Raw genomic sequence first — 25,560 nt, forward strand, 5'->3', positions numbered from 1 at the left:
TGGGGCGAGCCTGGGTTGGGGCCAGCCCCCCCCTCAGGCGCTGGCGTTCCGTGTGTGGCGGTGCCGTGCGTGGCGCACCCCCGCCACCCAAAGGGCGGCCGGTCGGGTCCCAGAGCAGCACAGATTTAATTTGATTTTCACAGAGCGTCTCAGGAACGAAAACACGGGCTCTGCAGCCGCCGCAGGAGGATGAGGAGGATGAGGAGGACCTCGGCGCCCCCTCGGCAGGGCCCGGCTCCCCGCCGGCACCTGAGGGCAGGGGCCGGGCGGCGCGGGCGGGGCCGGCCCTCACATGCGCGGCGCCGCGGGGGCCATTGGCCGCTGCCGGTCGGCGGGCGGCGCTCCGGGACGCGGGACCGGCCCCCGCCGGCTGCCGGTGCCGTCCGTGCCGCCGAGCCATGCGGGTGCGCGCCGCATGCGGAGAGCGCGCTGCAGGGCGCCGCTAGGAGCCGAGCTCCGCCCGGCCCGGCCCGGCCCGGCTCGGCCCGGCCGCCCCCCTCGCCGCATGGCAGCGCCGCGGGAGTGAGCGACCGCGGAGAAGGAAGGTGCGTGTGTGGCCCCTCGGCGTGCCCCGGCCCGGGGAGGGAGGGGGGGGGGGGGCGGCACGGGCAGCCGCCCCTCGCCGCCCCTGTCGCTGCGCTTCCCGGCTCCCCTCCTTCCCTCGTGCCCGCGGGCAGCCCACCCGAGGCGCTGCCGTGTCTCGGGGCCGCGGCCGCCCCCCGGCTCGTGCCCGTCTCCCCGTTTCCCCCGGTGCGCGGGGGCCGCGCGGCAGGTTGCTCCGGCTGGAAAATGGAGGGCGGCGGCGGCGAGCAGCCTGTTGTGCGGTGCGGCGGGGCTCGGCGGGACTTCCTGTAATGGTGGTGCTGAAAGCGATGTGCTGCCGGGCCCCTGCCGCCGCGGGGAGCCCCCCCCAGCCCCGGCGTGCCGGCTGCTCGGCGGCGGTGTCGGCTTTAAAAAAAAAAAAAAAAAGCGGTATTTTTTTATTTATTTCTTTTTCGACGCGTCTGCTAGCGGTGGTGGGGAAGGACCAGCTTTTCTGCCTCCCCGACCGAAGGTGGGGAATGGCTGTGCCCCCCCGGATGGGGAGGGGGGCGTTAGGATGCGAGAAATCGGCAGGAGCGGCACTGACATTTTGATCCCGCAGACCGGAGCTGCCTCCCTCAAAAGCACCCTCATCCCAGGCAGGGTAGGTAAGTCCCTTTCTGCCTCTCTCCTCCTCTTCCCCCGGAGAAAGCAGAGAAAAACACCTCTCTTCGCATTTCCTCGGCTTTAGAGTAAGGACTGGTAGTGTAGATGGTCGGTGTTATGTTATTTGCCCTTGATTGCCATCTTAAATTAATTCACCCAGCCTTGCTCCGAGGCCAGGATCGTGTTCGGTCTTTGTGATTTATAAATCCCCTGTAAACCTTTTGTTGTTAGTTGAAACTGATTTATGAGGTCCTGACCTAGGAATATGCTACTCCGGTTATATTTTCTGTGCCGTACACCATTTTCTCCTGTGCTTCTTAGGAAGCACTGCCTTTCTAGTAAACTCATTTGGTGCCGTGCCTGTATCTTGCCTAGTGTGAAAACCACTTGTCTGTCATGTCTGCTGGCTCCGGGTTCTCGCACACAATAGCGGCATCAATTTAAATATTCCCCGTTTATTTGCAAGTGAGGTTACTGTGGTAAAGATCCAAAGTTTACAAAGTCTGGATGAGGTAAGGCGGAGAAGGGAGCCGCACCAAGCAGCAATTAGCGCTGTGAGATGCAGATGTGCACAGTAGATACCCGCACCGGTCCTGGCATCTCCGGGGGACGGCAGGCAACCCGTGCGGCGTGTTCAGACCTGGGGAAGGCATTCTGGAGCAGCAGCACCAGCAGCCGAGGAAGCCTGTGAGCTGCTGTCACGGGAGGTAATTAGTAATAGGAGCAAACCGGTGTGATAGCCCTGTAAGGAGGGTGAAAGCACTTAAATGCTTGCTGTGAAGATTAACTAGCGTACGTTGCACTAATGCACGTGAACGTGTGAAATGCAGTTCCTGAGTTCCAGCTCTTTCTCAGCCCTGCCTTCTGTCACCTCAGAAAAGCCTCCCTCTCTCCTGTACCAGCAGGCAGGGAGTGCCGTGGAGATACCACGGCTGTATGTCCTGTGCGTGGGCATCTTTTCTGACAGCATGCCTGGAGAGTGAGGAAAAAGCAAATGCTGTTGGAGATAGGTTGCAATAGGTCCTGCCAGCGACAGGATGATAGGAAAATAAATGCCACGGGAGAAAACGGTACATGCGTTCCTGTGGTCAGAAGCACTTGCGACCACGTGTGCTGTGGCTTGGTGCAGCTCTGTGAGAAGTGACTGCGCTGAGGCTTCCTGTCTCAATGCCAGTTCTCGCTTCCCCAGGTCTTCCCGTTCCTTCGTGCAGTGTGTCGAGGTCCTGTTCAAAGCCAGTGGGTGTAAATGGATTTTGAATTGTGTCCTGTGTTGCTGGCTGAGGCTTTTTGCCCCTCACGCTGCCAGTTCCTCCTGCCGCTCGCTGATGGCTGCCCCGGGACCTCCGGAGGCAGAGTGCTGACTCGGTGCCTCGGCTTCTTCCTGCACCTCCGATAGTGGGGTTGGCGGGGGAACTGACTAGTGCGTGGAAACTGGCTGATCACGAAGGGTTAATTAGCGTCCTGAGGCTTAAACTTTCTTATCAGTGGGGCTGGTGATGGCTGTTTTACTGAAAAGTAGCCTGAGTCACAGATGGTGTCACGGGGAAAGCCAGTAAGCTATTTTCTCAACTGGAGGCAAACAGAAAGGAGTTCCACGTAGTTAGAGCTGCTTTTGCCAAGCAGTGAACTTGAAAGGTTTTTCTCCTCTTTTCAAAAGAACAATCTGTATCTTCCAGTGAATTCATAAAAATACCGTGGATTCCTAAATATTCATAAAACATAACTAGCAGTATTTACCTGATGTTCAAATGTTACCAGGTAAAGTAGAAAGAATAAAACACGTAAAGTTTCTGCTGTTTAAATTTCTCCTTTTTTTGTCAGCATTGAAACTAGACTGCACTAGTTCTCCTTTTTTTTTTTTTTGTCTCTTGGCTGTGGAGAGATCATAACGTGGCAAAAAAAATAATAATAATGCTATTGATATTTTAAGAAAAATGGAAATAATTTTCCCCAGAAGCTTTGCATTTAGATAAAGAGTTGTCTGTGCTTTTGCATAACTGACATTTTAAGCATTTTTTGTTCTAACAAGCAGTGAAAAGTCTGTGGACTTCACCATGCAAAGACTTGTGCATATCACTAATTTTATGCACATGTATGGTCTCGTGAGCACACATGCATGCAAAAGTCTCTCTGGGGCCACAGCAGTGGTGCTTGATTTTGCAAGTATTTATTCATGGCTGTGACGTTGAGCTGCTGTGGGCCTGTACCTGTAAGTATTTGCCAGAAAAGAGCTGAAATACAGAGGAGGATGTTTGTGAGATACGGTTTTCTAGCAGCTTCCAGCATTATATTCCTAAAAGCCAACTGTAGGTATTGTTTTAAAGCAGTTCCGCGCCTCTTACCTCGAGAACACTTTGAGCCACGTTTTTTCCAAGTTTGACTTGCCTGCGTTGGGGATGGGTTTGGCTCACGATCTTTTGGTCTAAGCAAATTGAATGCAATTTTCTTTTAACCATATAACAAAGAATAGGTACTGATTGCTTGCCAAACAATTTTTCCCCTCAGAGATTCCAAACAAATTTAGGAAAGAACAAAGCCAGCATTTCTAGTGTTTGACTTGTTGCGAATCATCTTGGGGTTTGGCACGTTAAAAAGCAAAGTGCGTCACGAGTCAAGTTGGCGCTTTGTAATACCATCAGTAATACTAATTTCCACGTCGTTAATTTTAACTGACACTGCTTCAATCTTTCTCTAGACACAAGTTTCTTTCATTAAAAGAATCGGGGTTCTTTTCAGTTATTTCTGTATTCTTTACAACTGTGCTCTTCCAGTCTTGGAAGAGTGGGTTGCTGGTCCCCTCCAGGAAGCAGATAGGGAAGGCAACTCAAAAGCCCTCATGTAGCAGCTCCCCGAGTGGTGAGGGAAACATCCTTGCAAGGAGGAAGCTTGTTTGTTTGCTTGGACTCAGCCAGCAGAATGCTTCTTTTGCCCACGCTCGGAGGAAAGCAGTGGTATGGGAAGAGAGCACGGCTGCACCAAGGACCTGTTTGTTGGCACTTCTCTAAAAGAAGTACCTCCCCTTTTCTTCCTCCTTTTTGTGTACAATCAGGCTGTGAAAGCCTGTTGTTCATGTAGTCTCAGAACTGTTGCTACCTACAATTTTCCTTCTTTCCACTCGAGCCACTTTCCTTGGAAGTGGTTCGCTCTAAGGCTGAAGTAGTTGTGATGCTCAAGATTTCAGAAACAATCACGTTACAGTGACCTTAGGAGAGGAGGAAAGTTATTTGTTGCTCAGATATTTTTCTCTTCTGAGACCCCTTTTTTGGTGAAGAAGCAGAAAAAATAACCAGGCTCAGAGCGTGTGGCGTCCAGCAGTGAGTGAGGATAGCAGTCACCTTTATTCCCCGTGGTCCTGTTTTGTGTTGTGTGATCAGCAGAGGAAATGGTCTGGTTCTTGTGACCCGTCTTGCTCCTTCGTAGTGTTAAGAACGATCACTTTCCCTATGTGGTCTCTTTGTTAAAAGTTGTGCATCTTGGCTGTTCTGCCTTACAGAGAGAGGTCTCCCTTGAAGGCCAGGAAGCTGCGGTGGAAGATTTCCCAGACCCAAGGGGCAGGCGTAACAGATAACGAAATGTTCCTGCTACCTGTTGTTGTCAAATGTCTCTTTAAACCGATTGCCAAGCATTTACATTTGAAACAGTCGCACACTTCCCAAACCAGGGTTCTAAACAGCCTTAATATAAATCCCTCTCTCTTCACTTGCTCAGGATTTTTCTGCCTGGGTCGTGTCTCCTGATTTTCCCGTGTTGAAGTTAAGGTTGGGGACTGCCTAAATGCTGTGTTGCATGTCTTACCTGCAGCTCCCATGGAGCTGGCAAGTATGAGGAGACCTGCAGCAGACTGTGTCCCTGAGCGTCTGCTGGACCCCTCCCCTATTCCATTCTGGGAAGATAGACACAGAAAGGAAAAAGCACAAATGCGGATGCTGTTCGTAGCCTTTCCAATAAAGCAGCAGGGCAGGCTCCTACCCACCCCCATGCAACCAAATGGCTGCAAAGCCCCAGCCAAGATGCTTTTTTTTTTTTTCCCCTTGGACTTCATTCTTAACAAGTTAGCACTGAGATAAGTTTCTCTATAAAAGGTGTTCTTGATTGCCCTTGGGTTCTGCAGAAGACAGGACTGCCACACCTTTGGTGTTTTCAAGCCTGGCTGATGCCACAGATACCAACATGCCTGCTAAAAGCAGTGTGGGGTTTTTTTTGGGGGGAGACTTCATTTGACAAACTTCATTCTTGCTGCAGTGATTTTTCCCAGCTTCCGATTATAGCTGTAAGGAGAAAACAAATCCATGTGGTATGTATATAAATATGGTGTCTGAATAATCTGTCTGTTCCTCAGCCATCACAGGATAGGAAAGAAAGGGAACTTCTACCCTTCCAGTTGGTGTGAGATCTTGTATGAAGAACACTGGAATAACCCTGGTGTGGGCTTGCAGGAGCTGTGTGCTAGGAACAGAGGTGGTTCTGTAACCTTGCAGTACTTAAGGTTAAGATAGGCTGGTAACACCAAGGAGATCTTTTGTGTACCTTGATATGTGTACCTACAAAGTTGATTTTGTCATCTTTTGTCAACAGAAAGTATGGGTTGTCTGTCTCGAATACGATGATTTAAAAAAAAAAAACAAAAAAAAAAACCAAAAAAAACAGGCTTATACAACAGTGATTTGCTAATCATAGAAAATAACCTTTCAGTTCAAAAGCTCCCTCTGTGAATATTAATATTTTATATAGAAGTATTATGTAATAGACATTTTGTTGCCTTTGCAGTCTTCACAGAAGAACGCGTTCTCAAGATTGTGTCGTTCTGATTGTTCTGTAGGAATTTGTGCACTAAACCAATGCAAATGTCAGTGAAAGATTTTGAAAAGTCCATCCTGCATGTCTGTACATGGTGCTCATGGAAAGGGAGGATGGGAACGAGAATCCAGGGGTCACTGCATGAAAACTTGAATAAGTGTGAAAGGCAGCACGCTGTCCTGCTCTGTTCCCCGGCTCCAATACGGTTACCGACCCTTTCCGCGTGTATTTGCAATTGCCCTCATCCAAGATGCACAGAGGAACCAGACTTCACACTTAATCTGACTGGTGTTTAAAAATACAGACTCACAAATCTACATACAGAGTTTCTCTCAGTGGCTGCCATCCAAAAACTTTCATGTGCTTGCTTTCTGTCTAATTAAATTAAGAAATAAAGCCTAAACTGCCTCAGCCTAGAAGAACTGACAAAAGGGACATGAAGCTTTTTATGCATGACTTTTTTTTTAAGTAACGTTTGCTGTTTTATAATCCGTACTAAATTTCTTCACTGTTTTACCTTGTTGGCATTGTTAGCAGAGGGAAAGGGAAGGCAGCTGATAGTTTTGCTCCCCACCTTTCCTATCCCTCTGACAACAAATCCATTGGCCCTTGGAACAAGGAAGCGGAGGAATGCAGAGACACGGGGCTCCTCGTGCTGCAGAGCCAAGCGTGCTCAGGGCGAGTCCCCCGGTGGGAAGCAGGCAGGAGGGTGTCTAATAAGAATAAGGGAAGAAGAACAGCTCTTGGAAACGAGAGTAAACTGAGAATGAGACAAAAGTGTACTGACGAAAAAAAGAACATGAGAAATGCAGCGATTTGGACAAGACTCTATTTCCAGTGGTTAAAATTCATTGTTAGATTTGGTATTTGTTTGTTTTTAGTGTAATTTGATTTAAGATGTACCTAGATTGAAAGATAAAGTTATGAGGGTCCTTATTAGCATCAATCAGTTTAAAGAAATTGCTGAGCAAGTCTTGCAGAAGAACAAAAATGGTAATGCATACAGTGAAGCCAGGAAATAAAACCGCTAAAGAGGCGTGCAAAAATATAAAAAAAAAGAGTAACAACACGGCAAAGGCAAGGAGGTAACAGGATTGTTGAGGAAAGTACGAGTAAATATAAAATAAGGTTTTAATGCACTAGGTGGTACATGCTGTTGGGCGCACAGAAAGTGCGTGCGTCGGCTAGCATGATGAGGGTGGTCTCCTCTCCAGACACAGGCTGTGCATGCTCCCTGTCCCTGTGGCCAGCTTCTCCTGGCTGAAAACCAGTTTGGAAGCACCTTGTGAAGTGATACAGACCCGTGCGTGGTCATAGGCATCTGTTACAGCGAACGTAACTGGCACCTCTAGGCTTCCAGGCTGGACTGGTAAGAGCCCAGCCTTGCAGCTGCAGAGCTGTCCGTGTGGGTGAGGCCGCAGTGCTGCTCCTCTGCGGGTGGTAGCTGCCACCGTCACCCCCTCCATCGGGGGCTTCTTCAGCCTCTGATTGTTTACCTGCTTGCTGCCTGAGTTTGTGAGATCCTGAGCTTGGCTTGCTGTCTGGTAAATCATATAATAGCAGAGCTACCACCAGCAGCTCCCGCTCTTGCTGCCTCTGGGTCAAAGAACGGGTTGCCGGTAGCACCGGGACATCCTGCCTGTGGGGAGCACCGTCGGGCCCCCGGGGCTCCGTGGAGTGGGAGCAGTGCCTAAGGCATCTTCCAGAGGTGAGGCGGTTCCAGGCCCGGCTGGGGCAGACCCGCTCTGCCCTCCTGCCTGCTTCTCCCACGCAGCTGGGGACAGGGCTGGGGCCTTTGAAGCTCCCGGGTGGCCTCCAGTCAGCTGGAGCCGATTGTGAAACCTCGCTCGGAGATAGCAGCAAAATCTGGTATTTATCTGGTTAGGTCGCATGCTGCTTTTGACAATACTTCTGTAGTAGGTTTCCATGCTGGCTTGGGGGTTTTCTTCTCTCTTGGTAGCATGACATTTTTCTTGTGTGGCGGTTTGTTGTTTGTCTTTCTCATGCAGCAACAAGGGAGGAAGATGGCATTTTAACCAAAGCGATTGTCAAATGTCGGCGGCTGGTTGGGCCCTTGGAGATGTATGTGTGTGGAACTGAGAATTACTTGGTTGTCCTGAAACTAAACCTCTTGATGAGTGACACTGGTTCATTTATAGTTATTTTTTTTAACCCCCCCGAAGATCTCTACTTCTTCGGCAAAATACTGTGATTTCTCTGCATTTTCCTCTTTTTACAGAACTCACAATAATTTGCTCTGCAAATGTCATCTGGTTTCTTTTTTATTTCATTCTGTTAGCAATGATTGCTTCCATGCTAATTGCAACAGAAATAGTATTTTTAGTAGTGGAAAAAAGGTTTGATTGCCTTCGTCGGTGCAGTCACTCAGCCACACGTAGGCTACGACATACAGGATGTGGCGTTTGGAGGCTGCATGTGTTTTGCCAGATGTGCCAAGTGCCTGGCCTGATGCCCTCACCCCAATGTACCTAGGGTGTAAGGCTTCCCCTGTGCTGAGCAGCCTGAAAGCACAGCAAAAGACTAGAGGGAACAAGAGCTGGAGGAGAGACGAGGTTATAGAAATGGTACATGTGCTCCCTATTTAACCTCCTTCACACCAGCTATCCCACATGCTGGTGCTGTGGAAGAGTGGGTGTGTAGTCTTGTATTGGAGCAGATGTTCCAGTAAATAGGACGTTGCTTTGTTTTAGTAAATTGAAGTTGTCACCTCAGAAATGAGAGGGGGGAGCAACTGGAAGAATTCTTCAAACAGGGCTTGGAACAGAATCCAGGGGAATTTCTGTGCAAGGACTGCAGGGAAAATTCCTTTGCTGGCCTTGTCTCACTCAGCACAGGCATTTCCTTACACACTGATATGATTTGTACGAGAATTTCTACTCTATTATTATTATTTTTTAACCAAAATCGTATTCTTGAGTGCTTTATTTTGTCGTTTGTTTCCCTCAGCCTCTCCTCCAGGGATGTTCCAGTTCCTGTGCTTGGTCTGCCCTGGCAAGGGGAGGGTGGTGGTGGAACTCAGCAGGCTTGCAGACTGAGATAGTGCCCTTAAAGACAAGCTGTCCTTTCCTTCCATGCCTCACCAGTGTGGTGTTGGTGTTCGGTCTCTCCTGACACCTCTCCTTAAAGGCTGATGCGTTTTCAAAAAAAAAAAAACTAGCCCTCTCGCTTTGGCAGCAGGAGCTGCCTTCGCCTTCTGTTCTCAAGCGCTGGTTGTTGACTTTGGGATGGCTGCAGGGGAGAGGCTGAGGCATGGCAAACCCTGCCCCGGGCCTTGTGCGGCTCTCTGACCTCGCAAGGGAAGGTTACGGAAACAGCCAAGGTGAACGGCCCTGCGGCTATCGGAGCGTTTTCTGTCAGCGCTCAAGTACACTCCAAAGGTCTCTCCTGAAACCTGCTCGCAGCAGACCTTTGTAAAGTACCCAGTCAGGGCTTTTTTTCCTCCCCATGCATTTAAAGACAACAAGCAGGCTCTGAAGCCTCTGATTTCAGTGCTGTGGCCTGCGAAGTGATTGAGCGCTCCCAAGAGACCTCTTGACCACTGCTTTGCAATCCCCTGACCCTTCTTAAGGAAGAAAAAGAAAAACCCCTTTACTTTAAGATGCGCTTCTTGTTTGCGTGTTCGGCGGCGCCTTCCCCATCTGCTGGCCCCGGCCTCCCCGCTGCGGAGGCGGCAGGCGCGTGGTGGCGGGCCTGGGCTGGGGGCGGCAGGGGGAGCCGCGGCCGTGCCGGGGTTCGGGCTCTGCAGCGGCATCGGCGTGCCCAGCGGCTCGCTCGGTGTTCGTTGATTGGAGGCAATTACTGTAAAATACTTGATTTATAACGAGGCGTACTTCATAAGCAGCAAACTAAAATAAATACTCGAGAGTAACCTGTCGGCACGTGGCTCTTGGCTTTGCTGAGCTGCTGCTTTCCGTCTGCGGGCTGAGCTCTGCCTGGGCGGCTGGAGGCGAGGGGAGGCGTGCGGGGCCCCGGCCGGGGGAGAGCCCCGTTTCTTCTCCGTGTTATTGTCCCAGGGATACGGGCGTGAGGTTTCCAGGCAGCCTGTGGGTTGCTTGCCCAGCACGCGGCCGTAAGGCAGCGGTCTGGGTGGGATCAGCGTGAAACTGGTCCGGGCTGGCTGCTACGGCGTTGTGGGGGGGGCAGCGTGGAACTAGCGGTGCGCTTGGTGGCGTGTGGTGGGGGAGCTAATGCGTTCAATAAAATACGGGTGAAGTGGCAAATTGCTAGTTTGAGGGATCTTGGCTCTTTAAGACAATTCGTTTAGAGTGTTTCTGAAATTATTAAAATAAGGGTGTGCTCAGCCTTCCCCCAGAGACCAGGCGCTGGTGGTAAGAGGATGACTAACTCTGCTTCCGTGTCGCAGAGCGGCGTTTCTCTGACACCCCCACAAGAGCCAATACTTCACTCGGCTGCTTTGATTCACAGCAGTTTGTTTTTACACAGGAAGCGTCCAAGGCACTTACCAAAATGAGACAGTGACCGCCAGCACCTGGCTTGGAGTTCCCTTCACCGGAGCCTCCTGGAGCCAGAGCTCAGCCCAGCTGCAGCCAGAGGAGGAAGGAGGAGAAGCACAGCCTGATCAGGTACTGAGCCGGGAGCGGGACGAGTCCTCTGGTGCTGAGTAACGTGGAATTGTGAATGACTGTTGATTTACAAAAATAAATATAGAATTCTGTTTCTTAAGAAGTGTTGTGGGCATGCATGATGTGCCTGTGGCTCAGGAATGACATCTTCATCCCCTGTGTGCCCAGCGTGGGTGTGTGCTGTAAGCTACTACTCTGGACTAGACCTGAGGCGAACATAAACGGATGCAGCTCTTGTGTTTTTTTGGGTTATTTGATGTAGACATTCAGTGTTTGATACAGCTCAGTGCTTGCCAGTACCCAGGCTCCACGTGGGTTGGAAAGAATTGGCTAAGAATACTCTTAATGAATGTTTGAGTGTTGAAGAGCAATTTGATGTGTTGAAGGACAGATATTTTTCTTTGTTCGTATTGGGAGTCCTAAGTGCCAGCTTTCAAGAAGCACGTTATGCGGTACAGAAAGGTAGCAGACTGGTGAATTTTAGGACAAAACCAACTGGCAGCTTGCTAACTGTGTTATTTGCTGAGATTCCTGTAACTGTTCCTGGAAACTGATGTTTATTCTTGTATGCACATCTTTGGTTGTTAGGCTCATTTTAGATGAAGACAGTCAGAGAAGTTCAAGGTTTTGCTTTATTGTATTAGATTTTGTTCCTTACATAACTGTACTTCTTAGTTGATGTGGAACTGCTCTGAGGACCATGTTCTGAAAAGACTTGTGCATATTTTCTATGCACCTTAAAAATTCCTTAAGAATTTACCACTGTGCTCATCCAATACTTGGGATGACAGCAGCCCACAATTTACTTCTGGAGGGAAGTCTGTTTGGAGACATACAGTATTTTTCACCTTGAGTGATACTTTGTCTCCAAAAATATCAGCATCTGTCCCTCAGGTTGTCTGAATTTATTCCAGTCACATTTTAATGCTTTTATTTATTGACCCAGGTGGAAAAAAATGAGTTTTTGTTTAGATTATCTATTATGAAAAATCTTAATGATTTGGGGGTAATTTATAGCTCAATCTGATTATATCTTTCCTCCTGTAGTTAGGAAAAGGGATGTCTTTTTCTAGCTTGCATTTGTAGCATAGCCTTCACTATTTTGCCCTGGGGAAAAAAAAAAATCAGCATTTATTTGATTCAACAACCGGCTTCCTGCTTCACAGGAAGAAGAGACAGTGGCTCATTTGCCTGCAAACATCCCTCCTGTGGAGAGTCTTTGCCAGGATGTTAGAGGAAAGCTAGTAGCGGCTGTTGAAATAGCCGCATAGCAGGATGAGGAGGGATTACTGAAGCATTACTAGAAAATGTATGGCTATGTGCGAGACCTCATGTACTCCGCAGACAGGCTGACCTAAATTCTGCAGCCAGGCCGTACTGGCTTCTGCATTGATGTGATGTGGCAGGCTGCATAACCTGCAGCAGATCTGGGTTTAAAAAAAAAAAAGGGAGGGAGGGGAACACAGAGATTTATATTTGAGTAGAAACGCAGACAGGCTGTCTTTATGACTCTGCTTAACCCGTCTAAAGCTTTTTTGTTGTTTCTTAACCAATAGTTGTCTACTCAATTTTGAGTACTTTTCATGTAGTCAGAATGAGGCTGCATTGCTTATTAGGAAGAGTGAAGATGAGATATTCTTTACTCCTGCGTGGAGAAATGTATGGATGGATTTACCCATAAGAGGCTTTTACAGGTGACTTGGAGTTGTGAGATAAGTTTTAGCAAAGAAATGTTAATATTTATCTTATCAGCAGTGAAACAGTTAATGGAACTGACACTTAATCATCTGCTGGGGGAAGTGTGGAATAAGATTAGTATCCACTTGACATAATGGAATAGCTTGCATGTATGTTTTTGGGCTCCCTTAATTTGGGAAGATTACACATTATACACAAAATATGACAAAAATCCAAATAGAAACCAAAATGAAATCCAAATCCAAATGGACACCATGTCAAAATAAAGTTGGTGATTCTGACCTGTGTGCAGACGTCTGTTGCCGTTACTTCTTGTGGCAGGATTTTGACTTTGCAGTTTAGTTTCTACTGGCACAAACCTGGTGTGATGGCAGTTACCACTTCCTCCCTTTTTCTGTGGATGTAAGCTGTGCTGATGCAATGCTCTCCTTTTCCTTCACCCCTCCCACATGCAAGCTTTTTTTACCCTGTCTCACCACTTCCTCCTGAGGTGCCCCTACAGCAATGAGAGGGATTTTTCTGCTGGTGCTGTTTAAACCAGGTGCTATGAAAGGAACAGTTTGTGCAGGCAGAAGAAAATTCGCAGCCACTAGAAAGGTTTCTACAGTAAGTTTTTGCTGGCAAGAGAGAAGACGGATTCTTGGTTGATACAGCTAAATCAGCAACATGCTAAAGTGTGGCTAGGGGCTGGTCTGGTAACTGGGGTGAAATGTGTATGCATAAATATAAATATATAAAATTTATGTCTAGAAACCCCTTTTGAATTTTTTAAGAGGAATTTCGGCAGCTGCAAACTCATGAAGTGCCAGGGGAAATAGTGATATCCTCAAACACAGCTCATTTATTTTAAATCACATTTCACTGATGTGGTTTTGATAAGTTTTAAAAACAGCTTGTCTGTATGAGCTATTTGTTTACCACGTGCATGCAGCAAGTGGCAGTGCCGACCTTCTAGAATTAGAATGAAAGGGACCTGAGGAAGGCAAAGATTTGCTTGGTTATTTTCTTCTTTGATTTCTTGTGTCCTGCTGACAGGTGTTGCAGCACGTTGCTCTTTTGGTGGTGTAAGACAAAACATTAGTTCTCAGGTTTTTCCTTCTTAAATATGCGCTCACAGAGGTGCAACCAGCGTCGCCTGTTGGCCAGCAGTGGATCCCTTTTGGCGCCAGCTGGAACGTAAATCTAATGCAAGGTGAGCCTGAGGGGGCTGCGGCCGGTGGAGGAAGCACACTGGCCCCATGTCCTGCACTGCCTCACCAGAGGAACCAGGCACAGCATGTGGTGAGGGGACTGGAGAGCAAGGGATGTTTTTCCCAAATGAGCATGTGCGTGCATTTCTTTCAATACCAGACATGGTAGTTAGAATTCAGTTAATTTGCGAGTAAATTAAATTGAAATTCATCCCAAAACAGTAAACTCTTTTATGTCTGCAACTGTGTTATTGTCAAGGTTGTCTCAAAACAGAAGAACATTTTTTTCATAGGTTTCAGCACAGATTTTATTTCAACTGCTTCTTTGCAATGAGAAGGACCTCTATGTACATCGCTCCAGGACTGCTACTTCCATGTCACGTTACCTTTTTTTTTTCTTTCCTACTGGTAGAGTTATGTTTGTCATGCAGAATTTTCAGTGCTAACATTAGACTCAGAAACTGGAAAATAACCTTACTTTGGTGTTTTTTCCGCTGTTTTTAGCTTTGATGCTGCTTTGAATAGACAAAAGGCTTGTTCATCAGTGACAACCAAGGCCAGTCCCCACAGCCAGACTGCTGCAAGCTGAGCCGCTTCTGGCCGGCTGGTTCTTCTGGGAGTCCGGACCTGGCCCCCCGCTGTGGGCAGCAGTACCAACTGCAGGACCTCCGGGAGGAAAGGGTGTGGAGTATGGATATTTGTCAGCAAACTTGCTTGTAGCATAGAGTGTGTGACAAAGGTCAAAACTTAGCAGTTCTTTAAACCTTTAATGGAGTAATGTTATGTGTAATGCTTTCATCTGTATAGACCTATATTCAACTAGACAGAAAGCAAATTCAGTAGACTTTAGTAATCTTAGCTATGTGTTTTGACACAATATGATGTCATTTTGAAATGCTTATCCTCTGAATTCTCCACTGGAATCTCAGGAGGTACGTTATGGATAGGTGGAAGGAGCTCCTCAACTTGTCACTCTCTCAAGCTTTGTCCCTCCTTTTAGGTAGGTGATGCTTTCTTGAGTAAGGCAGCACCATCACTGTGTTTGTTGTCTTGGAGGCTTCATGCTCCAAGAGCATGAAATTGGTGTAGTGAGGCTGACTATCAGGAGTAAGGTATGCCTATCCTCAGCCAGACCTTATTTAATCTTGCTGGGAAGTGAAACACTTCCAGCAGTTAAGGACAGTAGAAGGGATTGGGATGGAAGGGTGAAGTTTTCCTTTCCAAGATTTGATTTTATGTAGATCTGCTTAATATTTTGTATAGTAATGTTGTACTTCCACTTCTTGGTGGTGAAAAGGACATACTATAAAAAGTTGGTGACATTATTGTCTGGCACCTCAGACAGTAAAGATGAGGGGGGGGGAGAGGGATTTGCAGTGGAAAAGTAAACAGCTCTTTGCCCAATTATTTCAATGTTGCTGTGGTTTAGTTGTAATATCGTGTCACTCTGTTCACAGCTCTTTATGAGTCCTTTTAGATTTTTTTTACATTTGAATGAATAATACATTTCTTTTATTATTTCAAATGCTAGAGTTTGTTTGCATTTGTAACATTCTACTGCATCTGGTGATTGAATATAACAAACCTGGCTGTTGTTGTTGAGCTCCCAAACTTCTCACTTATCTGACTTTGCATTTCATGAAGTAGTTCTTGCTCAGTGTAATTGGAAGCTGTAGAAAAGTTTTTTCTGCATAATTGGAATTGATGTGATCAGTAAGGCATCAGTCTCTTTCCCATTCCCTTAACTCATATCTTCTGCAAGAGCTGTGGGAAAAAAAAATGTAATTTTCTGCTGCTAAACTGAATCTGCCACCTTTTGAAGTAAAATGTTTCTCCAAGCTGCCTGCAAAGCCCATCTTTCTGGTCAGTTCAAATTACGTAAGGAACTTAGTGATTATTAATGATGTTGTGTTTGAAATATTCAAAAAAATAACAAAAAAATTGCTGCTTGCGGAAGGACTGCAGCTCAGGGTCTGCCTGTAGTTTGCAGCTGGAGCTGGTGGTCCCCCGTGCTTTTCAGCTGCAGGGAAGTGCTCTAGGATGTGGGTGAGTGTTTGGGGTGGCAGAGTTGGGTGGGTGATGCCACAGAGAGGCATCAATAGGGGCAGCTGTGTGGAGTAAAGAGCATGGGTAACGTATTGGTCCACCTCTGGGGGCTGTGCTTTCCTGGTATGAGCATTTAGATCAAGACAATCTGGAATGACTGACAGTTAGCTTGGTGAAATAATCAGGGTGCATAGAGCTCTATCATCTTGTTAAGCATCATTTGAAATTTATAGTATGTTCATTCCTCTTTAATGCAACTGATTTAAGATATGCAAATGTGTTTCTAGCACTATGTTTGTAGTTTTTCTCCCTACAACTCCTGTAACTTCAATACTTATGTATTTCTTGGTTTCATGCAACTTCTGTCTCAACCAGTGTTCAATCTGAAAGTAACAATAGAGGAACTGTGACTTTCACTAAAACAGTATGCATAGATTGGCAGGGATGAGGCTGAGAACTGGAGCTCTCATCCATAAGCATTTAGCAAAGCTTATTTCAAGTACTTCTTCTGTCTTTGTTATAATTACTGGAGTTACGCTGAACTAAAAGCCCCAAGCATGCTTTGGTTTGACATTTAGCTAAATCGTACACTCATTTAGGTTGGAAAAGATCTCTAAGATCATCTGGTCCAACCTTTAACCTAGCACTGCCAAGTCTACCACTAAACCGTGTCACTAAGCATTACATCTACACATGTTTTGAAGACCTCCAGGGGTGGTGATTCAACCACTTCCTGGGCAGCCCATTCCAATACTTCACAACCCTTTCAGTGAAGAATTTTTTCCTAATAACTGACCTGAACCTCCCCTGACACAACTTAAGGCCGTTTCCTCTTGTCTTATCACTTAGTGCTTGGGAGAAGAGACCAATCCTCACCTCACTATAGCCGCCTTTAAGGTAATTGTAGAGCCTCTTTTTCTCTGGGCTGAACATCCCCAGCTCCTTCAGCCGTTCCTCGTAAGACTTTTCTCTAGACCATCACATGAAATATCCTAACGAGGAGAAGAATTTCTTCTGTGCACATTGAATAGCACTTGTAGCTCTTGTATGTTGGATAACACGTACGTAGTTGGTGGAATTTGTGGCTGGTGGTTTTTTTTTGCATAGTCACAAGTTTCTCTTGTTTGTGTGGGTTGCTCACATAGCTGTTAGTGGGAAGAGACAAACACTTGATATAGAAAAAGATGATGAGGCAAGGGCTGTCATGTATTATGTATATATCCTGTGCCTTGCATGCTGAGGCCCTGACCTACTTGAGGCCTCTAAGTACTTCTGCAATGTAAGTGTTTAGTAATGATAAACTGCAGCACCTGGCAGAGGGATTCAGTGTGCACAAACAGCACCTGAAACAACCTTTTATCCTTTCTCTGAAATGAGCAAGTTTAAAGGTTTCTGTTCTTCTGGGCGGGGTTGGACGAGCTGCTTCCTTGCGGTGTATGCTGACATGGTATTCAGCGGCCAGCACCTTGGTTTAGTACGTGTCAGCAAAGTAAGGTGATAGAGCTGCCTTGCCTGACCTGTGTTTTTCTGCATGTGTTGCAGTAATTCTTGGAGTGTATATTAACTTTTTAGAAGAAGTCAATATACCGAGAAAAGCCCCAGTCACTAATAACATCTGAAAACAAGGACAGCAACAGGAAAGCAAAAGACCAGAAAGCCCCCATCAACAAAGTGAGCTGTAACGCGGTCAACGGGAGAGCTGCTTGGAGCCAAGGGCACTCATCGAAGGGGAGATGGGTTAGGAAAACCTGAAAGCTGTCTTTGCTTTTTCAGTGAGGACAGGGTGGGGCTCTCCAACTAAATGCTCAGAGTAGCTGTGTAACTTAGTGTTCCTTCCAGCATCATATCAGGCTGAGTGTCACAGCTTGTCACAAAAGGCCTTGGGGCATATTCTTGGCCTTCTGGATGGTCTGATCAAAGATGACGGAACTAGGCGGGCTAAGAGGTCATGGCATTTTAGAAGGAGAGCTTCTTAAAAATAATTCAATGACCTTTTTCAGTTGGAGGTATCCCCAAGATAAGTTTTTTTTGATTGATCTGAAGCCAGGGCTTTGAGTGTTTCCTGCTTACTGGATGCATTGACCGTGGATTGATGCACACAGGGTTAAAAGGCTGTGTGGATCAGCACTTGTTGAAAATGTTTTCTGAAGTTTGAATGGGTTAAACAATCCTGCTGATGTTTCTTGATACCTTTTTGAAATATCACCTACCAAATTAAAAGCGTGTGTATGGGAAGGGCTTGTTTTCATTCTGTATAACTGGAAATCACACCAGGAATGTGCATCTTGTTTTTAGAGCAGTCATAGACCAGTCCTCAAGAGCTGACTCATTGCTGTTTTGTAAGCAGGGTTTGCCTTTCTTTCATGTGGTTCTGCATTTTTCCATTCCCCAGTCCACCGCAATTTAGATCTTCCCTGAGCATGCTGGTGTCAGAAAACCTAGCGCAGAGCGTTGTCCTGTGTACCTGGTTTGTACTCAGCCTGATTTGGCAGTGGCAAATGTAGTGTTCGGTTGTTTCATTGCTTTCTAGTTGTGCCTTTGTCAAATTGTGCTACAAGGGCACTTTCCCTGTAACTGTGTAACAAGATGGTAAATAAAAGATTTTTAATCATTTGGGGCGGGGGGGTGTTGTGTTTAGTCTGCTATTGTTATGCTGCCTTACTTTTATGGGCCTGCTTTCAGTTTTTTCCTACACGATGATTGAGACTTTCTTGAGTTTCAGATTAATCGACTTGTTCAGCTTGTGTATTTTTCCAAGCTGCTCCACTGGGATACCATGGTGGGGTAGGACTGGGAAAAATGGGCAGCTGGCAAGAATCAGGGGAAGGCCAAGGCTCTGTACAACTTGAGCTTTCAAATCACAATTTCTAGTGTGGAGTGCACCTTGTATTATTCCACTGGATTCCACTGTTGACTTTCAAGATCGCTGAAACTTATTCTTACACCTTGGTAACACGTTATTTGTGGCAGATCAGGTACCTTCCTGTGATTGATGGTAACATTTTTTTGCTTCCTTGTACTTGGATCAATGTACTTTTTTTTTTTTTTGTGGCAGCTTAGGAGGAGGTAAGGTGCCAAAAATCTGCAGCACTGTCAGCATTTTTTTTAACCAAAAGCTTTTCTGAAAATAGCTGCACAAATGTGTAAATCAAACTCTTCCAACAGGTCTGCTACCTGTAAATTTTTTTTTTTATGTAGCTTTGCTAGGGTAAAAGAAGAAGGTCTGATTGTTTTAAGTGATGTTACTGCAGAACTTGTGTGGCTGTAAAACTGACAAGTGTCGTGTGAATTTCATGTTACTTCTGTGTGATTGAAATCAAGGACAGCAGTGTGGGTTGCCAGTGGAAATATTCCCAGGGAAACTATACTTGAGACTAGGGAAGAGCACCCAGCAGAGATTTTTTTTTTTTAATTTTTTCCTTCCTATTCCACTGTGGCCACAAGGCTGAACATAGTGGAAGGGGAAAAATGGAAACCATCCTTACGGAAAAAGGGTGGAGTGATATCACTTTTCTTGATAGAAGAGAGGCTGCGGAGAAGGGAGAAACTATAGGAAGCTTTTCATTTCCTGGGAGGAGTTTCACATTTCCCACTGGAAAGTGGGACTGATAGGAAGGCATCAGGCCGGTAGAAAGGCAGCACCTTCCCCCGGAGCTGCTGGACTTCAGTCCGGGTGTTCCTGCAGCAAACTCCACCCTCTCATTCCCTATCTGTCTGGTATGTTTTCTCAGCCTTGGTGCTGTTGTCATGCTATTGCTGGCAAAAAACCCTCCATGTGTGTGGGAGATATGCAAACGTGTTGTAACGTTCTGATACAACTTTAGCGCAGGAAAAGAGCAAGCTCTGTACGTAGGTATCTCCAACTGAGCTCCAGTCTTGCAGCTGAATTCACAAAATAAAGCTGCTGACTCTGAAAAGAGGTTTAGGTGGCTGTGGGGTGTAGGATCAAGTCGTTCATTTTGTAAGCTTAAAAAGCACCTCCTTTCAAACCATGTTTCCATAAAGCTAAATTCCTTTACAGGCAGTACGAATTGTCTGCATGAATGTAAAAGCATTGGATTATTTAATGGCATTTTTATTGAGGATTTCTGGTGATGTGAATTTTCTCATTGCTTCAAGTACTTCCATCACCAGAAGAATGCTGGTTTCGCTTATTCATAACTGAGGTGGACTTTATCTTCTTTCTCTTAATGTAAAAATCCTAAATATTGTTTTTCCTTCTGTTTTTTTTTTGTGATATTCTTTTCAGGGTCAATGAGAACATAATCTTTTTTTGGGAGGGAGGAATGAACCTATTAAAATCCTTTCTCATATGCAGGGTTAAGAATTGCACTCAGGAGGGTAATGCACAAGTGGAATTGCTATCTTCTCGTAACAGTTTAGACTTTGGTAAAGAAAGTGGATGAGTCATTGCAGGGATTTGATGGCTGAAAAGATTGATTAATAATTAATTCAAAAACAAGAAGGCCTTTCCTCTGTGTCCCAGATTTCAACCACTCAAAAGATTCTCACATGTAGTTTAGCATTTGAGTGCTATGGACATATTTGTTTTGATGTCTTTGCTTAAACTGCAAATGGTGCTTTCCCTATGCTTTTGTTTTCGCATTATTTATAAAGATATAAATGTCAAATTAATTTGAAGTGTTCCTAGGAGGTTATGGCACCTTGAAGGAGTCAAATATTCCCATTATTTTGGGTGCAAATATGAAGGTTTATTATACTCGTTTCTTAACCTTTTTGGGATGTATTGGCGCACTAGGTGCGTCCTGAATAGCCATAATCCCCTCTTCAGTGTTCGTGTGCTCCTGCATACGATTTAATTTGCTTTTCCACAACAAGCACATGTCAGTCAAGGCCTTATATTTCAACAGGTTTGTGTTTCAGCTGGGGGTCTTAACGGTAAACCCGAGTGCCATGGTGCCTTTATGCATTTATGCTGGGTTAGTGGTAAAACTGAGGAACTCTGCAGGCTGCAGTGTGACCCTGACAGGATGACTCAAAACTGGCCCTTTGAGTTCAGTTAAATTAGCTTAAATAATCTCTACTTGAGTTTTTCATCTGCAGTGGGCCTAAAACAAGGGGTCGATCAAAACCAATTCATGAAAGGTGCAGCAGTTTCAGCATCCTTTTGATATCCTGTAAGATGTAAATTGATGTGCTCTGAGTGCTTCTGCCTGGGGCAAATCTTTGATATGAGGCACATCGTGTGACTCTGATCCTTGAAGAGGTAATAAACTGAGTTTTGTCTTTTTATTAATTAAAATCATGCTATGCCCTGTGCTGGGCATTTTTGATATTGAATATTGAATGTGTTTTGTGCATAGTGAATATAGCCAAAAGTGTTTGTTTGCTAACAACGTACAAAAAAAAACCCCAAACACTCTGATCTTTTTTCACTTTTACTTTATTATAACCATAAATGGTAAATGAAAATTTGTAATATTTTTAATTCGGGCTGTCACTATAATTCATAATTTTCACCTGAACTGCTTCACATTTCCAGTTCAACGGAGTGTCCCCCTTTGTAATTAAATTGTCAGTTCTGTCTAGGCTATAGCCTTCTCACCATGCTCCTCTAAAAAGGAGACGGCCGTCAGATATTTGGCACTGAGATGGAGCTACAACCTTCTGGTGCTGGTATTTATGACCGTGCATCTTGTCAGATACACAGGGTGCAGCAACTGAACCTTGCACTTCTCAAGGCCTGAGTCTGTAAAGAGTTGTCTGAATCTTCCAATGTGCAGGCTGAGATACACTTTCGCCTGCTTTAACCATGAACTTTAATTTACCTTAGTCAGAAGTTTAATTTAGTTGCAGTGCCGTGTGAATTCTTCATAATGTGTATTATGCTTGGTACGGAATTACCATGAGTAGGGTTTTTAGAGTGGAAAAGGAGAGTGCAGGACTGCTCTGCACGCATAGCGTTGGAGCTAAGCTCCAGTTTTGTCAAAGGAATCGTTTTGCCTTGGTAATAAAACAACCACTCATTGCCTTGATGTAAAATATGAAAGGGGAAGGCTTTTTTTTTTTTTAATTTGTGTTAAATATGTTGAAGGTGGGAAATGTCTAGAAGATGAAGAAATCTTAGCTGTAAGGAGGGATACTCGATTTTGTGTGTGAAACTAGACCTTGAATGCTTGTTTTCCTCTCGCACAGCCTCCTTGATAAGTGCCACGTGCTGGGCTGAGTGGGCGTTCGGCTGCCGGGCAGCAGAGGACAGAAAGCAGTTTGCTTTTCAGGGGTGCTGGGGAGAACTGGATGGCTTCCTGGCTTCATGGAGATAAAACTTGCTCTGGCAGCAGTACGGGCAGCGAAATTTGACAAGAAGTGGGAGGGGAGAAGGATGTGTGCGACAGGGCAATTTTTGCATTGTGGAAGGAAGAAGCGAGGCCTGGAATTTATATAGCCTGACATTCATGAGCATGCGAAGCAAGCCACGGAAGCCAGCGGGTGCTGGGCCGTAACGGATTCGCTCCAGTTTGTGGAGTCGGTGTGGATAAGAGGAAAGCAAGGAATTGCAGGGCTCTGTTGTAACCTCAGAAGCGACAAATGGTGTGACTGCTCTGGTCACGAGGAGAGGTCGCAAGGCGCCCCGGGCTGCTCTGGCTGCTGTTTGAGGCTGGCGCAGTGTTCGGCTCACAGCTCCAGAGCCGTTTCCCTGGATCCCTGCCGTTGGAAGCCTCCTAACGCAGAGAAGGCCCTGAGCAGGCCTAGTTGCAGTTACATTCGTTTTTCCTGTGGGATCAGCTCGGAACCCGTGGGAGGATGAGATAGGGGTCAGAGATGACCTGTGTTTCCTCCAGACCTCAATGTTTCCTACTCGCAGACTTGTGTGTGGGGAGAGATGTGTGGTTTGAGCAAGAGAGCTGCAAGGGCATTGCGTGGCAAAAGGGGATGGATCTGGCAGCTGAAACTTGCCCAGAAAAGCGGGTCCCACCAGGGTAGCTTGCCTGGTACGCGTGGTCCAGAGAGTGTAAAGCAAGAGTTAACATTACACGGTAACTGGCGAGACAGTGCTTTTTTGCTGTAAATCTTGGTAACTTTTGTAACAGTGCATCCATCTTCTTCTAATTACTTCACTTCTGAATGAGTGCTAAGGTATGTGTGGGGCTTGTTTTTAATTATGAACTGCAAATAGTTCCCATAGGTTTTCAGGCCTGGCTCCAAAAACATTACCTGTCATGTGATGTTGCATCAACCAGGAAATCCCCAGACAGTAAGCCTGCTTGGATTTTCTGACACTTGCCTTTCTTCTATTCTTGTCACGCTTCTTACAGTTATAGTGCTGAGAAACCTCCTTTGAAGATCATTCGGACTGACTCCTCTTGTGTGTCTTGGTTAGGGGGGTAACTAAGCCTGTGAAACATGACTCTATCCATGAAAAATAATTTTCTAAAATATTACTTCAGCTTTTCTAATAGAATCATTTTTCACTTGTACATTTGCATTAATAGCAGTCGGCTTCTAGTTAATAAATACAGTGCTCTATGAAAATAATTGGTTATTAGGATTGGATTGGTTCCTACGGTGCCCTTGCTGCAGCTTTTGCTGGCTAGCTGTGACTTTGCTTGTGTGCACAGCAGAGTTGTTTACATGCCTGGAATATGCTAGAGGCAAGGAGAAAGGAACGGCTTTAATGCGATGCAGCTAGATGCTCTGTGGGGGAGGCCGCAGAGTTGTTCATAACAAGATCAAATGTTGATCAATGTTTTGGGAAGAATAAGGTTACTGTTCATGAGAAATGGAAGAACAGTATATTACGTGCTTTCCAGCCATCTTTAAAACCAGGTATTTGTGATGCTGCCTAGGAAAATGTCCCTCTCCTGCTGTTGTTTTGAACTCCGAGTATCGGTGGCACCGAGGCGAAGCATCTCTCCAAACCGCTCCAGTGTGGCCCCAGCTGCATCTCAGGGCTGCCTTCGGTGAGGAAACGAGCAGTCACCGGCTTCTTTCAGCCCCCATGAAAAGCCTGATGATCGTGTTGTTGAGGTGCTGCTGGAACATTGCGGCTACTATTGAATTTGTTTTAAAGGCAGCTGTGGGGATTTACAGTCTCTGTAGAATAAGAAAACAGCTATTCTGACATTGAGCTGTGAACATGAGAAAATGGCTTATCCCATATTACAAGGTATAAAAGCTAGGAGAGGACAGAGGGAACAGCTCGAGAGGAATGGAGAAGAAAACAGCTGAAAACCTCCTCCTCTCCCTCCAGAGCTATTTTTTGTCAGTGACAAAACTGTGGGATGAGCAAAGCTGATTTGTATCTGCAGCAGGTCGTGGCTGGGATCTGAAAATGTATCCCCAGGAAAAAACAGAGCAGGCTGAGCTGCGGGGGCGGGAGCGCACGAAGCCACGTCTGCTGGCTCTGAACCCGGAGTTCCTGTTCGGTCTGCTGCTTGTTGTCTTCCAGGTGATGCCTAAAATCCCACAACAAGGGCCCGCAGTCGCTGCTGTGCTGTGTTAGGCTGCACACAGCATCGGCAGGCTGGGGTTTCAGCAGGGCAGGTTTGTGAAAGAGAAGCTGGGGGATGCAGCTCGCAGGGAACGGGAGGGAGGGTGTGGAGAAATCTTGGAAGGCTGCGTCAGAATAAGAGGCTTTAAACTAAGGCTAGGTGCCTGTCAGAAATCCTTATCTAAAGCAAACCTGGCGAATACACAGTCATGAATTTATTTACCAGAATTCAAGCTTTTATGGTTGTGTGGTTTCTTGCATTCTTAGATGTGTTTGGTGTTGAAGCAGCATCGTGATGCACTGTGGTGTCTGGGCCCGTCTCCTGAGGGGGATATTTTGAACAGTTAGTCCCGAGTAAATCCCGTGTGTGGTTCTGGAGCTAAGGGCTTGTCTTCACATGCTGTTGAGAAATGATTCGAGTCAGCCTAAGGTGTGAATTTCAAGTGGATTGCTTTACATCTCTGAGGAAGAATGATGGAGAGTTAGTCAGATTCTGGAAAAGAGTGTCTGGAGAGGGTCCCAAGCAGTTTAACCAATCCATTTTTTAAATTTGTATGGCTTTTCTCTCAAGTAATCTGAAATGCCTTATGCAGACAGAGCCTCAAAGTGGATTATGTTATATAGGAAGTCTGGTCGTAAGGATTTCGAAAGGTTTATGTGGATGCAGAAGTATTAGTAGTCAGGAATAGCACTTGCATTTTAAAATCACTCTGTACTTTTCATCTGAATTTAATATTCAAGCAACCCAGCTAACCTTAAACAGGAATTATGAGAGGAATGTGGACTGACTTCAGTGTGCAATAGACTTTTGAAGCATTGTTATGGCCTCCTAAAACTATAATTAACTGTGTGATCACTGAAAGTTTCAGTAGAAACTTCTAGGTCTCATCGAATCTTTCATAGTCAACGGAATGCACTTTTTTGGTGGGTGAAGTCTGTTTGCTGGTTTCTTGTGAGAATTGTCTAAGCTGATGGGGAAGAAGATGGAGGAAGTTGGAGGAGTACAAGCCCTCTCTGTAGGTCTTGGACTTGCAGCCCAAACTGAGATTCTTCCCATCCCACAGAAAGATTTTTAGGTATGTGTACAAAGCAGAGAACTTCAGCAAAATCTGTGTAGTAAAAAAAGGGGCTGAAAGTTTTAGGAGCTGAGGCTTTTGGTGACCTGCATGATAATGTTTACCTCCAAGCCTGAGAGCAGGGAGCAGAGGAATCCAGCCCAGGGAGTGTACACTTCACAGCCTGAACTGTCTGAGCAGAGTGATGCTTTCAAATACTTGCTGCCTAATTTAGGGGTAATTTGTTGCAGAACGTATGGGCAGGGCTCTCCCTTTTGCTTTTTGATGTACATTTACAGTCCATTTTCCCCTCCTTCGCTTTCCCTCTCATTCTGGTGCTTTAATAGGAAGAGTGAATGCCTAAAATACAGTATGTATTTTTCCTCAGTCAGTTTTGGTTGTGCAAAGTGAGTGGCAGCGTCTGTGCGGCAAGTACCTAGGTTATTTCCTTTTCAGCTACTGAATGTAGACTCTTGCTAAACATCATAATGAATTTCTGCTCTAACTAAATGCATGTACGTAGGTGCTTG

General features: G+C 45.9%; 2 protein-coding genes across 6 annotated transcripts in view; both read left to right on the forward strand.

Moving 5' to 3' along the window:
* Positions 1-389: 389 nt before the first annotated feature.
* Positions 390-25,560, forward strand: part of LRRC8D (leucine rich repeat containing 8 VRAC subunit D) — a 49,331-nt gene continuing 24,160 nt past the window's right edge. The window contains exons 1-2 of one of the 5 annotated variants that reach the window (XM_080603035.1): positions 390-545; positions 10,450-10,589. Coding sequence is in view for 1 of the 5 variants with exons in the window: in XM_080603033.1 (XP_080459159.1) it covers positions 1,100-1,190; positions 10,450-10,589 (231 nt within the window). In the remaining 4 variants the exon portion in view is untranslated. Of the gene's footprint in view, positions 546-1,011; positions 1,191-10,449; positions 10,590-10,634; positions 12,894-23,824; positions 23,934-25,560 lie in introns of those variants that run through there. The other 4 variants (XM_080603033.1, XM_080603034.1, XM_080603042.1 and 1 more) reach the window with 4 other exon arrangements.
* The window catches only part of ZNF326 (zinc finger protein 326), an 80,415-nt gene continuing 65,304 nt past the window's right edge, over positions 10,450-25,560 (forward strand). Inside the window, exon 1 of the mRNA XM_080603055.1 lies at positions 10,450-10,589. The gene's annotated coding sequence lies outside the window, so the exon portion shown is untranslated. The remainder of the gene's footprint in view (positions 10,590-25,560) is intronic.

This window comes from Anser brachyrhynchus, assembly GCF_964034855.1.
Source record: "Anser brachyrhynchus genome assembly, chromosome: 8".
NCBI lineage: Eukaryota > Metazoa > Chordata > Aves > Anseriformes > Anatidae > Anser > Anser brachyrhynchus.